Source organism: Rhea pennata, chromosome 2 (genome assembly GCF_028389875.1).
Source record: "Rhea pennata isolate bPtePen1 chromosome 2, bPtePen1.pri, whole genome shotgun sequence".
Classification (NCBI taxonomy): domain Eukaryota; kingdom Metazoa; phylum Chordata; class Aves; order Rheiformes; family Rheidae; genus Rhea; species Rhea pennata.
The window spans coordinates 89,351,630-89,367,290 of NC_084664.1; the positions used below are offsets into that span (position 1 = coordinate 89,351,630).

Below are 15,661 nucleotides of genomic sequence, written 5' to 3' on the forward strand. Positions count from 1 at the left end.
ATCCTGCTTTTCATTTCTACATTTAAGTTCAATGAAGTTATGGTATAGTGCAGTTTTTCTATGTTAATATAATGGATTGAATTGCACTGGAGAAAACTAATTGCCTTCAAGAGTTACTGGGTATAAAATGAAAAGTTACAATCCATTCTCCTCTGCATAATTATATTGAGGAAAGGAGGTATGGGTCTCTTCATCATTGTCCCACAATATCAATGGTCTCCTGACTGCTGAAATTTTAAAGTGTTCTTGCCCCTTTTTTGAGGCTAGCGTAGTCATGTTTCTTCTAATGTTTTGTGTAGTGTAATATGTGCTTTTAGTATAGAAGTCTTCAAAACTCACTGCAAGTTCATGATTTTGAGTTCCTGAATTATGTAAAAATCAATGCAGTTTTATATCAGAGTAAATATTGTTTGATCATATACATTTATCATAAAATTTGCAGTTTGACTCCATGAGGCATCACAGATCTTAGGCAAATACACTTTGTCTCCCATCCTCTGAAATGCTGCTGAGCAAGCACCAGCATAAAAAAGGATAATCCATGTAATAATGAAAAAGTCGTGCACAGTGACTGAACAATAGAAAGGGGAACTAGACTTGAACGCTTCTGCATCTCCTGCTGGTACACTGAAGATTCACCTCCACTGGGCAGTTTTGTTTGGATTTTGAATATGCAGCATCTGAAATCGTTTACTGACGTGAATATTAAATGTTTTTCTTTCTTTTTTTGTGAAAGCTAGTAGTCATCGCTACAAAACCTTTACACCCATCAAGGAAGAAATATCATGTGTTGACTCTATTTATTACAAAGAGAGTTCACAGTGAGGGATGAAAGCCTGTCTCTGGAGTAAGCTCTTTCATGACTGATTCATGATTTCATGGTACACATAAGTCAGGAGAAGGTGATTAGAATTAGTTTGTATCTTCTAAGGCCTATTCACTTTCATCCTTAATCAAAAAGTGCTTATCTTAAGGAATTTAAGAAGGTAGAGGAATGAACTGGAGCTGGGAGGAAACATTTGAGGGGAAGTATAGGGAGAAGACAAAACTCCTCCCACCATGGAGTGTGTTCGTAGAACACATGTTCTCTGTGAAGAATTTTTTCCTTATCTGAGTGGAATGTCAGAGGATGAACATCTCTGTGCACTGAGAAACCATTTTTATCTTTCTTTGTCTAGTGTTACTGGCCTGCCAGATGGATGGAGAAACATCCACTGTTGTGCCATAATTGATTTTTATTTTCTTATAAGCAACTACATATCAACAGCAATCCCAGTCTTCCTGAGCAGAATAATTCTCTTTACCCAGAATGTTAATGCCTTCATAAAGATATTTTTTCAGGGTGCTTAGTAACAGTTACTTTGAAGAACTAGGTGTATCTAAGCTTGCATGAAGCTTCTGCTGTATAAGGTTCACACAATACGCTAATCTTCTGTTCATCTGAAAAGTTGGGTTTTGCCTGCATGAAAACAAAAAACAAAACCTAAAAGGAAGGTCCAGTTTCTGTAAAGTTGTTCATCGGGGTTAAATTCTGAATATAGACCGTCATATCCCAAAACCAGAGGACCTCAGAGCAGTCTTCACTGATTTTAAAGCAAATGTCGTGAGTCACTTATGCTAAATCTCTTGTGCTAAGGCATTCATGTTTGACATAAATTCTATTCATATTTAACTACTGTATTTTTCAGCATATAAGACTCTCATAAGTTAGGCCCTTACTAGAACAGTGCTCTAATGTTTTTGTTGAGTGATTATTCCCCCTATGTCCTCCTGAGGTTTTAAGTTCCACATGTGTTACAACATCTAATTATTTGTACCTAGGTTTCATGCTGCCCTTTAAAAATCACATGTGCCACGGTCACTATAACTATACAGGATTGTTAAGGTTTTTTGGTTGTTTTTTTTCCATACATACTTAATTGCAAATATGTAGGATTAAATCCTCCTTTAAAGTTACATTCATTGCATAGGTTTTATGTGAAGTGTTGTGTGTACATTCTTTCATTTCCTTTTGTGTGTTTAAGTAATAGTTGAAACTTAGAAAAAGTAGTCCAAAAGAGCTAGTGAAACCAGTTGTGAAGCAAGTAAGAACACAAATCTCAGACTCTTATTGGATATATCAGCCATAGCTGAGAAAACTAAATAAAGTGTATGTAGTGGGCTAAATGCAAAAGGAAAATTGTATTCAAATTCCCTCTCCAAATGAATATGGAAGAAGAGGGGGGAAAAAACAAGTATTTGTAGAGATTAAAAGGGTGAGGTATGGGTTGCTTTTTGTCTTTGCTTGCCAAAGACAAATCTTGATAGAACATTATGTTTAAAATTAGTAACTTCTGTTTTGTCTCAGTTACTAGAAGTTGTCAGACTCCAAAAATCATATTCTGTGAAGACAGGTTAAAAAACCCAGTCAGCTTAATTAGAACACTTTTCGTTGTTGGTTGTTTCTGCACTAATGTTTTCTATTTTTAAATGGTTCTGTATCTTTTCTGGCTTGTAAATAAAAATTGTAAATAAAAGAAATCTCCAGGGGATTGCTAATGTTATCAGCATTTAGGAAAAATGCTGAAACTTAGAAGTCCTGTATGATGGATTTTTTTGTTAACCTACAATGCTATTATGTTTTTGAGAGAATAAAAGCAGAAAAATATCTGTTTTCAAGTTGTGATGAAAAGCAGCGTGGTTTATGAAATGTTGAATTTTTCATTTATTCTGAAGCTGAATTGCTGAGAAATTTCATCCTGGATTATACAAGAATAAATCTAAGAGCTATAAAAGAAAGTTACCTTGGATTTGCCTGCTAGGGTAACTATTGTGCTGAGAATGAGAGATGAGAAACTTTGCATTATTATATTCACTAAATACGATTTTCTGGAATAGCTTCCATGTACTACATTAACATACTGTGTTTAAAGATTGGATGTTGTTTGATTTGCTAAAAAATAGTGTTCCTAATACAAAATATTTTCATTGTAACCTTTACTTATGCTATATATGACACTATTCTGTGTTTTCATTAGTAATCAATTTGTCTGGACATAAAAAACAGAAGATGTTAAGCTTATACAATACCAACTTATTTCTGGTGCCTAACAGCTTTATCTATTATCTGCTGGAAATCCTTTTTGGATCTTAAGAGACCTCATTACATAACCAAAAATTTTTAAATCCATCAGATATTTAAATCCTTATAAATTTTGTCCAATTTTGAAGTCTCGTATTTTTCAGTCAAGTAATTCTATCAGTTCTGTTGAGGCACTGTTGGAGAGATTTCTGGTTTTGAAAGCAAATTCATTTTTAGTTGACCTTCCTCATGTTTAGTGTTATAGCAATGTCTGTAATGTGCTAAGTGATGGCTACATTGATTTCAAAGAAAAAAATTTCTTCTAAGATACCAAGCATCCAGTAAAGGAATTTAGAGCAGGATACAGCATACAAATTTTAAAATCAGTGACAAAATGTATTTATACTCCTCACTTTTTATATTCTTTTTATTCTCATTTGCTTCTTTATGCATCTTAACAATTCAAGTGTGTATCCGATATGTTGTTTTATGCCAGAAAACAGCCTTGGACTATGCTAGTCACCGGGGAAACATTATTTCTTTGGAGGCCTGTGGTGCTAGCTTTCTGCTAGACTTATGCAGCGTAAAGGGGGTAGACTGTTCCTCCAAGGAGTGCATACTGGAAAGCTAGAGTCATTGCTAAAATGCTAAAAACTTTCAGTGTTTTTTCAGTGTTACTCAGCAAGATGATGGGTTTTTTTCTCCTTGTCTTTAAATTATGTTTAAGTCAGATTATAAGTAAATGCATATAGAGAGCATTGAGAACTTCAAAAACATGTAACACATGCTTATACAAGAAGTACGTGAAGATACAAACAGCTCTTAAGCACTGAAAGACTTGTGATTTAATTTTACTTAAATATGATTTTCCTTACCCGGAGAATAACTTGTACTTCTCCAGTGGCAGAGCTGCCGTGTGGCGGCTTTGAGCAACTTGTACATGAGATTATAACTCTTAAATAGAGCTTTCATCACAGAATTCCTATCCTAGTAGCGCATGTGGGATTTTTTTTTTTAATAGCCCAAATACTACTTTGAAGTGGAGTAACAAACAGATTTCATCCTTTATTCGTTTTACTTGCTTCTGTCTGGAGCAATTATCTCACCCTTCTCCTTAATTAAAATGGAGTGTTTTTGTTTCCTTTCTTGAGCCAAATATCCTTGGTTGTGCTCGATTTACTAACTAGCAGATCCTTGCCTCTAAAAGGGGTAAATCTTTTGCCCTTCCTCTTGGTGACTTAGACAAATCGCAGAGTAAAGTGTGTTACATTGCTTCTTTCTTTATTCTCTCAGTCTGTGTTAACAAGCGTACTTATTTAATACAAGTGTTGGTGGCTAATTACTGGCTCTGGATTGACTAAGATTAGATAAAACTGTAGTTAACCACTGTGAGGCAAGTGATTTCCGGTATTTTCCTCCTTATTATACTGTAACAGTTTTCAGTAAAAAGAATCAGGTGCCCTGCTGTTGCCTGTCCTAATTTCTTAAAAATATTTCTGTATGACTGAAGACAGCAGAAGTTGTGTATGAGTTTGCAAAACTAACTGGGATACATGACCAGGAGGAAGGATGGCTTTCTGCCACTTCTGACTTTAATGCAAAGAAAGAGCTAATTAAAAAACAAAACATCATTTTGGATGGGCAAGAATCTTGTATAAGAAAACCTTGTTTCCTTTTATTCTCTGCCATGTGTTGTGTTCTGCTATACACATTCAAGACGGAGTAGGGTATGGAATAAATTGATTATTTTAAATGTGTGCTGAAATCTCACATTTTCCCAAAATTCTAATTAAATGCATCTCTTCTTTATGAGATATCGTAATTTGTGAATCATGGTTCCCTCCAGTGTTATCTCAGGTAATTCACAATCACTCTGTTACTGCAAGAGGACAGATGAACAGTGTTTGTGACTGCTTTTGGTTATGCTCTTGAGCAGCATTTTTGGACTATTAAGAAAGCTCTGACATTCCATTACTGCAGTAGGGGAAAAGCGTGACTTCAGAAAGTCTGGGACAGAGCCTTAGATCCAAATACAATATTGCACTCTACAAATGTAATGGAAAGTTTTTTCCAAAATGTGTCACATACAGCGTTAAGATTTTTTTTCCAGATGTCCTAAAAACAGATTTGAGTTTTATTTTTATGGTTATAATTTTCACTCTGCCTGATACTTACACTGATTATGGTATACATTTCCTTTGCAGTTTACGTGTGAACTTGGACATGGGTAAGGCAGCCTATGGGTGGATGATTATGAAAGATGACAATATTCCTGGAACAGTTGTTCGAACTAGCACCATACCAGAAGAGTTGGGACGATTAGTTTATTTACTAACGGATAAAACAGGTATATCAGGTTACAATTTTAAAATATGATGACTTTTATAAAACTTGGAAAATTTATTCTACATTAAACTTTCTGTGTGATATGTTAATTCAAGAGTAGAATTAGATTACTGATTTTGATTTATTTTGTAGTAAAACAGTAATCACATGCTTGAGGTTTTGTTGCATCAGTGCCAAAGGGCCTAGGTAGGGAAGTATTTATTAACAAATACTGACTTCCATGTATCATCTAATTTGTTTCAGTAGAACTACTCCTGCTGTAGTAAAGGCCATTCGATAGTATTTGTAAGAGTACCATAAATTAGCCATCTCTTACTCTGAAAAGATTCTGGGTTAGCACTAAGGGTGCTAATTCATTTCTACTAAAATACTTTGTGATAGTAACAGTTAAGAATGGTCTTCAAGCGAGCAAATCTTTTCCTAAAACAAGTCATGAGATCAGTCTCCAGAATGACATCTGTTATCTCTGTGAAATTAATGGCTCATCCTTTTCCAAAGACCAGTTCTAGAACTGCTATAGGATTTTATCTTCCCAGCTGTTGTGACCTGGTATACACTTCACCTGCTGTCCTGGGAAATTGAACCCTTACTGGAAAGGATTGGAAAGTGGATAAGTGTATGAAGAAAAAAAATAACTCTGTCATAATGGCAAAGCGCAACATAACAGAAGCATGTTTCAGTCATGCAGTGCTCTTAAGTCTTAGAAAAATTAAAGGAATCTTGCTGTTTATTTCAGAAAATATCATAATAACTAATGCTTATTAAATACTTCAGAAAATACAATATTTTTACTCCTTTTTTAGTTCTTTCTGAAATTGAATAAATCATCTCAAACTTACAGACTGTTTTTTAAGAAGCTAAGTTAGATTAACTTTTGAAATGAGAAAATAGTTTCTCAAAAAGTGAATGAAGTAAAGGCTGTTTCTTTTCTTTTTTTTTTTTTTTTTTTATGTACTTTAAACAGCAAGAAGGTTTTGAGAGGGTTTTGGCCTCTGTTGTTTTGTGCAGAAAGCGTAATACTCAGTTTAAATCTTTGTGTGAAAGAGATTAACAGTCCCTCCAATGCTGAACATTTCCATCCTGCACATTTTAAACAAAAATGTGTATTAATATACTGTCACACAAGACATTTGCCTATTTTTTTCTATAGGTACATACATATACACTACATGCTGCTGTTCTGTTTCATAAGAGATGAAGACGACTGCCATCTTCTTTCTTAGCGTGTAGAAAAGTGTATTCCTAATTACAGTGTGGTAATTCTTTAAGGCAAATGAACAGTTCTTAAGTTTAATTTCAGTTAGCTAATGATTTGTATGCTCTTTGAAACTGCTTAGTGATTTTAATTGCACCCTTCATCATGATAATTTATGTAACATGAAGAGTGCTGTCTCATCTTTAGCTTGAAATATGTAATTTACAGCATATGTGTGGAAGAGAGAAGTATGCTCAAAAATAATACATTTTCAAAATAATGCAATAGAGTTCATTTCACCCAAAACACTAGTTTGTTACAAGTGCGAATAATGTATACTTAAACTTTTCTGATAGAGAATTTAGTTACCATACCAAACTGGCTCAGTGCTGAAGAGTCTTGCTTGCAGTCACTGATTGTACTGAAAATTCTGAGAAATATGTTAAATAAAATGCTAACAGTTCATTCAACCAACTGTACAATGCAATATTATGCAGGAATTATTCTCTCCCTGTCTACTGACCAGTTTACATCCTTAAGCATGAGGCTCGATACACTGTGTGCTTTTCCTCCAGCTGATATACTTACTGCCTTGTTTGAGAAATAATCTGTTTAAAAAAGAAAAAAGTTGTTGCATTTTAGGTTCAGTCCTACTTCTAGCAAAACAACCAATATATTTAACCTAATACAACAGTTATTAAAAATAAAGTTATTGTCCTTTAAAATTTTAATTTGGTTGTTTTTGTGGCACATTTTTTAAAGTCAAAACTAAGTTACGTGGATAAAATTTTGAAAGAATACATTTTAGACTTGTGTATGCAAAGAAAAACAGCACTATGTTTTGCTTTCAATTGATTTTTTTTTCTTGATTCAAGCTGTATCATGCCACTTGCAATCACAGTAGTCCTGTTTATTTTTAAGAAGGACTTGTGGTTCAGTCCTTTCAGAATGCATACCTAAATGGGGCTAAATAGATGGTGTTGAAGGACTTTACTGGAGAATGCGTTTAAACGTAGTTTGGAGGTTGGCTAGCATTCAGCCTTAAAAGGCCTTTCAGAACACTGAAGTCTGCTGAGTTCTGGAGGAAAGTTTGAATCTGTAAGTGAATGATGTAAAAATAAATATAATAAATATAAAAGCAGTATTCTAGGGCAGAAGTTCTTAGATATTAGGAGCTAATATTTCTAAATATTAGGACTGGCAAGTAGCAGTCAGCCCCCCGTTGTCACCCTATGAACTCAGGTCCATGTTTGCTGAAAAGTGGAGTAAGTGAAAATAAAATGTGGGTCCACCAAAGCCAACCAACCACAGAACAGCAACTGGGGCCTCGCAGCCTGCTGCTGTCCCTCAGGCCACAGTGAGAAACGCTGTTCAGTTTCACTACAGTCTTAAATATCCTGCAAATTTTAAATTACTCTGGATAAACATGTAGTCGATGTGTATTTTACCTGCATATAGTACTAGCTGCTTAGTTTCCTTTCCTGGATATGTTTGTAAGATTTATCATAAGCACAAAATGTGCTGTTAGATTAACTGCACAGAGATTCTGTGCATTCCCTAAGATTGCTGTTGCATGATTATGCACCATTCACAAGAGCTGACTTGAGGAATTTCTCCTGAATTTTCAGTTATAACCGTATAAACCAGTTGATTCTTTTCTTTGCCCACTTAAGGCTTGAATGTTCAGAGGAGAAAGAAGACACAGCCATTTTTGTAGCTGTCATTCCAAGCAGCAGCTATTAAAAAACAGAACTGAAGGCTGGTCTAGTTAAATGTAAACAAGTTTTTCTCAATACTGAAAATGAAAGGGAATACAGAGGATAGTCTGCAAAAAATCTTGTATTGTGGTCCAAGCTTCACTGGATATGATGGAGAATTAGTTGTTGAGTCTAAGGAGCATTGCATTACTAACATAATTGCAAGGTAGTCCTTTGTATGATTGTAAATTGGGTTTGTGCTTCATCAATAAGCTTTTTGACAAGAAGCGTCCATCACAGTGGCGCTCTCATTTGCCACAGTAGAATAGAAAATGAAGTATCCCAATAATTGCATTATAGTTTCCTTATTGTGGGACAAGAAAGCAATGTGGTATAATTAGGTTTGATTGGAGTGCATGTTTCCGGTAAGATCTGAAATTAATGATGTTGCTATAGTGACACATCTGCGGCCACCAGTGCGTGAAACATAAAGTAATTCATTCGACAAGAGAAGACATCTGTTAACTGCAAGGATGCAGAGCATATTGACACTGACCAGAAATACTAGACGTTGTGTGATAAATGAACAAATGATGCTGAAACAGGAGGACAGATAATTTGTACTTAATCTGCTGGGAGAACTTTAATCTTCTCACTGGTTGCATTTGACAATGCCATTGTTTAAAGAACAATACTGCAGAGAACTCATAAATTTTAAAACTTAAGTCAGGGTGCAGCCTATTAAAGCAATACATTAATTCCTTTGTTAGGGAGTTTTTATCTTCATGTAGAACAAAGCCATTACTAAAAACACCCACTAAAACAACAGGTTTTTTAAGACTCACATTTTAATTATAGCATCCATTACCCAAAATGCCATGTTGTTTGGACTTGAATCACACATAGGTTTGACAGAAAGGCGTCATCTGTTATGGTGGTTGTGGGGGGAGCAGTTTCCAATGTTTTCCAAGGGCAGCTGAGCATGATGTCTTATCCTCTCCAGGGTACAAAAAGATTCTAATCATGAAAGAAAAATGAAGATATTTGGGGATATTTATTGAACACTTCTGTTGCTTAGTGTGTGGGATGGCAAGCTTTCTGCCATTCATGACTGCCAGAGTATTCAGCTATAACAAATGTGTACAGTCTTCCAAGCATAGTTATTTACTAATGCATACACTTGTATTCGAGTTCTGTAATTAATGTTTTAGTGGATGTTTGAACCAAATGAGGTACTTAAGAGATATAATAGTTGAACAGATGCATAGAGTAATAGGATACTTGATTTTCTAGGAAAGCCTTGTGTTAGAGGTTGGTGTGTATGGGCTTTTTCATTAAATATGCCTAATGTAACCTACTGTGAAAAGAGTGAATTTCAGAGATTGTTTCTGAAAATTAGTCTTTTAAGGCATACTTCAGTTGCATACTTCAGTTGCATCTTTATCTGCCCAGTGTAGGCTACCACAGAGAAAGAGGGCAACTCAAAAAAAAAAATCGCTTACAGAAATATCTCTCCTTCCTTCACCTCATTAAAGATATCCATTCATCCAATTGCCCTTACCTCTACCTCCACAATTTTTTAGTAGTACTAAGGTTACGGTATGAACGGAGTGAAATAGGAATGGAGAGTTCTTAAAAGGGGCTTAAGACACGCTGCATGAATGCTTAAATTTAGATCTATCAAAGGTATTCTTAGCTGTGACTTCTCTTGGACTCTGTCTAATGCATACATACCAGAAAACCGATGAATGTGCATGTTTCTATCAGATATTGCTTTCATTCTTGTGTCATTTAAGTATTGAGAGGCAGAAAATAGGAAAAAGCTACTGCTATTTGTGACTGTATTAACTGCTTATATTTTCAGTGGCTGTATGCTCTTGTCGTCTTTGACTTCATTTTTGATGGGTTATAGGTTATACTGGTTTTTTAATTATTTTGTTGGTTTGGGGTTTCACAAATGAAGTAATGAGCGAGCAGAGGCATTCTGCATATATACTTTCCATAAGGATTTTTTTTGTTTTTCTTTTACGTTCTATACTACTGTTTTTCCAGGTTTCACATAAAAATTTTTGTCTCTAGATTGTTGTGGGCAGCTTCGTTATTAAGAACATTAGGCCAGGCCTCCATTAAACTTTCCATAAAACTGTTCAAATTTACATTGTCTTTCTATTCGTCTAAGCAAGTATCTCAAAGCAAAGTGTTCATATGGTATGAAAAGTTATTTACCCTTAAAACTCCAGACAAAGTTATTTTTCTGTAGTACATAAGTTTTCTTTTTAATATATATTTTTTAACCTTTTTAGATTGTTGGTATTAGTCCAAATTACAACCTAGTAATACATGATCAGAAAAATCTGCATCTGCTTCTCAAAAACAAAAACAAACAAAAAACCTCGACTGCTCTGTTGTGAATCACATCTGTTGCCACCCAGGGAATGATGCCTTCAGGACTTTTTCCTTAGAAATTAATTTCCTCTTTGCCTGCTTTACTCTGTGTTTAATGATACAATTGTAGTCAAAAAAAAAAGCTCTTAACTTCATTAAAGAACATACTAAATTTTTCTTCAGCAATTGTATACTAACTTTTTGTCAGAATGTTTTCCTTCTGTGGTAACTGCATTACAGAGCAAAGTTAACAATGAGTTTTAGTAGTGGATCACATAGCAACTAGCATAAGTTCTGGAAGTTTTTTTTTTTTTTTTAAAAAAAAAAAAGTTATAATTTGTATCTAATAACTCTTCATATTAGCAATGTCTTAAAGTGTGGAATCAACAAATAGATTTTCAAAAAGCATTATACAAATAGAAAACTCTTTCAATGTTCTGTGTTACCCATTGCCTTGAACAGACTAAAAAAGTCTCAGTTTTAGGTTGTTAATTAGTTCATAAAGTAGACTGTTTTGGAAATGCAACATGTAAATAATTTGCATTTTAGGAGATAAAGGTGTATTAGTAACCTTCTGGAAGGGTAAGATTTAGGACAGAACTGCTACTAAAGATGCAGCATAACTGACTGGTATCATGAAATGTTTGGGTAAAGCTATTAGGAATATTTTTTGTCCCATTTTAGTGTTTCACTTATCGGGAGAATTTAAAAGTAAATTCTTAATTTGCACACACAGGTTCCATTTGGATGACCAGCAAATGTATGTGTGGGGAGGAGGATTTTGTTTGTTTGTTTTTTGGTGTGTGTGTGGGGGGGGGGGGAATACTTCCAGAAATTAGAATTTTAGGGGAATACTTTCATAAATGCATCTATCTGTCAGCGCTTTAGTTTTATTGTAGCTATTATTGAAAGTCTAAAAGTAGTTTAAAGAAACATGAGCAAACCATAGTTGTTGTTTCTTTATCATTTTTTCTAGATTATGAATAGTAGGTACGTTTATTTCTGACACTTGTTTTTCTATGCTGTACATGTTTCCTATTACTGTAGCTAAGAAAGAGGAAGGATGTTGGTCCTATACATAATACAAAAGCAGCGATTATTGAATTGGCAGTGCTGGAATGTATAAGTCCCTTTCTTTATGAGTTGAGCATTTCTTCTTGCTCTTTCTTCCTAATCCTTTTCCCCTGACTCCTGATTGATGCAAGATAGGAGAATCTGTACTTTTCCACTCAGCTTTTCTTTTCTGCTTGCTGAGAAGGGGAAACAATTTCTATATCTGTTTTTCCCTCACCAAGCATGATATGGAGCGAGACTGATTTAATAGTATCAGAAGAAATAATCTTTCCGTATAATATTCCTAGGGCCTATTTTGTTTCCTGCTCAATTTTCCCAAGCAACAATTACAGAAAAAGTGGGAAATGAGTTTCATGGCTGCCTGCTCTCTCAAGTTTTAAGTAGTGTTTAGTTTCACAGCTCATAAGATATACTTACTTTAATTCCAAGGTGTGGCAAAGCAGAGGGCAGTGAGATGATGTTAGCATATCTGAAAGGTCAGAAGGGTGATGCAAATTTGCTTGGCAGCTCTTTTCAGTGAGCAACATCAAACGTTTTTTCAGAAGTGGATATTTTAATCCCTCATGTTTGCTAGTGGAAACCTTCCTGTTTCTCACTGGAAATTGGATTTTTCTAGTCTGTAATGGGTTAACTGAATTCAGAAATTTAACAAAAGGTCTCAAAAATGCACCTTCTAAAAGCAAAAAAGTAATTTCTCATGTTTTCTGTAGAATCAAAATGATTTTCGTATTGTTTGCCTAGAAATTAAGAAAATTTGATTTGTTAATTCTAGAGATTAGGAACTTTGTGGACTATTTTCCAATTTTGAGAATATTCTACTTTGCTCATAAATCTTTCATAATGTTATACTTATTTGCTGAAGAAATCATGCATTTCATATAGATTCTACTTTTTTTCCTCAATTCCAATAACATGATCACAGTGTGGAACCTGAACAGTACTGAAGAAAGAAAGAACACTTATGGTAGAGGGGGGGAAAAAGAAATGTATTTGAAATGCTCATCTAGTACCAGCATAGTAAAACAGTAAGACATGGTCTGATACTACAATGTAGTACTGCAGTAGTCAAGATGAAGTGGCATTCTGCAGACAGCACCCAGAGTGATAGGCAGATCAAGTATAACTAAGAAAGACATAAGACTGTGACAGCCTTACTGCACGTTTGAAGCTCACCAGTGATGCTAACGCTGTTACATGCATAAACTGGATGGTCTCTGTCTAAAAAACTTCTGGTTTTCAAACAGCAATCGTTCTTTATCTCATGCTTTTAACTTTTCTCTCTTCCTAAGGTTTGCTGTGTTTTATTGTCATATGATCAAAGACATGTTATAAAAAAATCTAGAAAGAAATAGAATTTAGTATGAAATATTTTTGTGCAATTTTTTATTTGTAAACAATAGGCCTACCCTTAATATTAAAAATATTGTAGAAGCATCAATAACGTTGCTTTTAGTAGTGTTGCATTCGTTTCTTACCATAAAAACATTGCTATGTTTTAACCCTTTTTAATGTCCCAAAAGTGTGCAGTTAAATGCAAGAATATCTCCACTATAAAATAATTTCACTTTGAGTAACAGTAAAAGAGTTTTAGGAAGGGCAGTTACCAAGATAGTCTTTTGTGAGTTTACTATGGGAACGTGGCTGGCAGTGACCTCTCTTGCCTGATATGCCCTGTCAGGGGACCCTGAACCACCCATCCCTCAATTAGAGCTTTTCCAAAACCAAGGATGTGACTGGTTGGCAGTGGAGGATGCAAAATGTCAGTCTGTGACTGACACCCTGTAGTTTCTTACAGATGTGTAGTGAGCTCTGAAAATGCTGCTTTCATTCATTCCAGCTTTTTCTGGTTGGAGGCTGAACCGTCAAATTTGGAAGTGATGTCAGTGTGTATAAAGATATATACGTATATATCTTTTTTCCTTTAGTTTTTTTTGGTGTGTGGTGCAAACTCTTGCACTGACTTTCAGCAGTCAGTTCCATCCAGATAGTGAGTTTTGGTTTTTGTTTTGTTGTTTGTTTTTCTTTCTAAGGGAAATGTTTTTCTCTTTTTCTGGCTTATGTATTTTGTTGTGTTGGTGGAATGAGCTTGAAGATGGAACTAGTGATTTCTTCCAGTATGACTAACCCTGATCTTTCTGAACAAATGTTCCATTAATTACCTAAACTGATGCTAACTCATGATTCGTTCCCTTTCTTCAAAAGAATGACTTGGGGAGGGGGGTTGTGGCCTTCTCATGGCGTTTTTTGCTGTCTGTGATACACTTTTATTTTTTTAAATTTTTTTTATTACAGGAACACTTACACAGAACGAGATGATATTTAAGCGCCTCCACCTAGGTACTGTATCCTATGGAACAGACACAATGGATGAAATTCAGAGTCATATTATAAATTCTTATTCACAGGTATCTCATTTTATAAATCATTTACCTTTAATGTTGAGATTTGCTTTTTACAGCATTAAGCCATTGTTGTTGATTATGTCTTGAAATTGAGATGCTATGAAAGCTCCTCTACTTGTATAAATCTCTTAAGAGGTATGATTAAAGGGATAGTTTAGGTCAGCAATGTGATCCCTCAAAAAGGTGAGCCAGCATATAGTTTTCTTCTGATTCTAAAATTCCTCATCGTACCCTCTTTGAGGAGTTTGCTTTTATTCTGCACTTGCAGACATCTCTTTCTAACTTGTCTGTGCAGAGCATGTTTCTTCTGTCGAATCATCTAAAAGCAAACTATTCATTGTAGTGACTGCAAATTACAAGTGTCCAGAATAAGACAAATAGTTGTTGTATTTTTGAAGATATTAATCAAGAACAGACATTGAAAAGCTGTGTTATTGTCATAACCAAAAATTTTTAAAAAAATAAATGAATAACTTCTCAAAATAAAATGTATAAAAATGTATAAAAGTGTACCTAAGAAAATGGCAGATTTAAAAAAAAAAAAAAAAAAAAAAAAAGTAAAAGATTACAAACAGCATAAAACTGGGGGAAAATGTAGAATGCTTGAACATAGTGTTTGGTGTTCTTGTGGTATATGAGAGAATTTGGGCTGCAGAAGTATGCAAGAGTATTACAGCTCCCTTATGTTTCTATGGGTCAGGTGTGGGATGCAGGAGGAAGATCGAGTTCAGCAAGCATCGCTTGGATCTCCCATATATCTAAAGGGCTGCAGTACTTCTGCAAACCCTTCTAAGCAGCTAGAATCATAGAATCGTAGAATCGGTAAGGTTGGAAGGGACCTCTGGAGATCATCTAGTCCAACCTCCCTGCTCAAGCAGGGTCACCTAGAGCATGGTAGGCAGAGTTGCATCCAGGTGGGCCTTGAAGATCTCCAGAGAAGGAGACTCCACAGCCTCTCTGGGCAACCTGGTCCAGGGCTCTGTCACTCTCACAGGGAAGGAATTCCCTCTCACGGTCGGGCAGAACTTCCTGTGCTTCAATTTCTGTCCATTGCCTCTTGTCCTGTCACATGGGACAACTGAAGGGAGTTTGTCCCCATCCCCTTGACACCCTCCCTTGTATTCTGGGATCAGGACAGGTTTTCTTATTTTAGTAAGATTATTATTTCAGTAGTGGATTTTGGGCTTTTTCATATATATGTGTGTGTGTGTGTGTGCGTGTATATGTATTAATTCCTCTGTAGCATTATTTATGCCAACTAAATAGAAATCAAGAAATGTTTGGGGTTTTTAATTAAAAAAAAAAAAAAAGTGACTGATAAGGAAATCCATGATAGGTTAGTAAATATTTTCTTATTTTATGTACAGCATGATGTAAGGGCTTTATAGAGAGAGAGTTCCCATGGTTAACTTGGATGCACAAACGTGATCAGCTAACCCGATTAATTTCATAGACTGACGTCTTTATAATCTGTGTCCTCATTTTCTTTTGTTTGACTAAG

At 35.1% G+C, this 15,661-nt stretch overlaps 1 protein-coding gene across 9 annotated transcripts in view; it reads left to right on the plus strand.

The window, feature by feature from the left end:
* ATP9B (ATPase phospholipid transporting 9B (putative)) overlaps window positions 1-15,661 on the plus strand; it is a 174,648-nt gene that overhangs the window by 124,301 nt on the left and 34,686 nt on the right. For all 9 annotated transcript variants that reach the window (XM_062569862.1, XM_062569864.1, XM_062569869.1 and 6 more), the window contains 2 exons: window positions 5,266-5,408; window positions 14,051-14,163. In XM_062569862.1, the coding sequence (XP_062425846.1) occupies window positions 5,266-5,408; window positions 14,051-14,163 (256 nt within the window). The remainder of the gene's footprint in view (window positions 1-5,265; window positions 5,409-14,050; window positions 14,164-15,661) is intronic.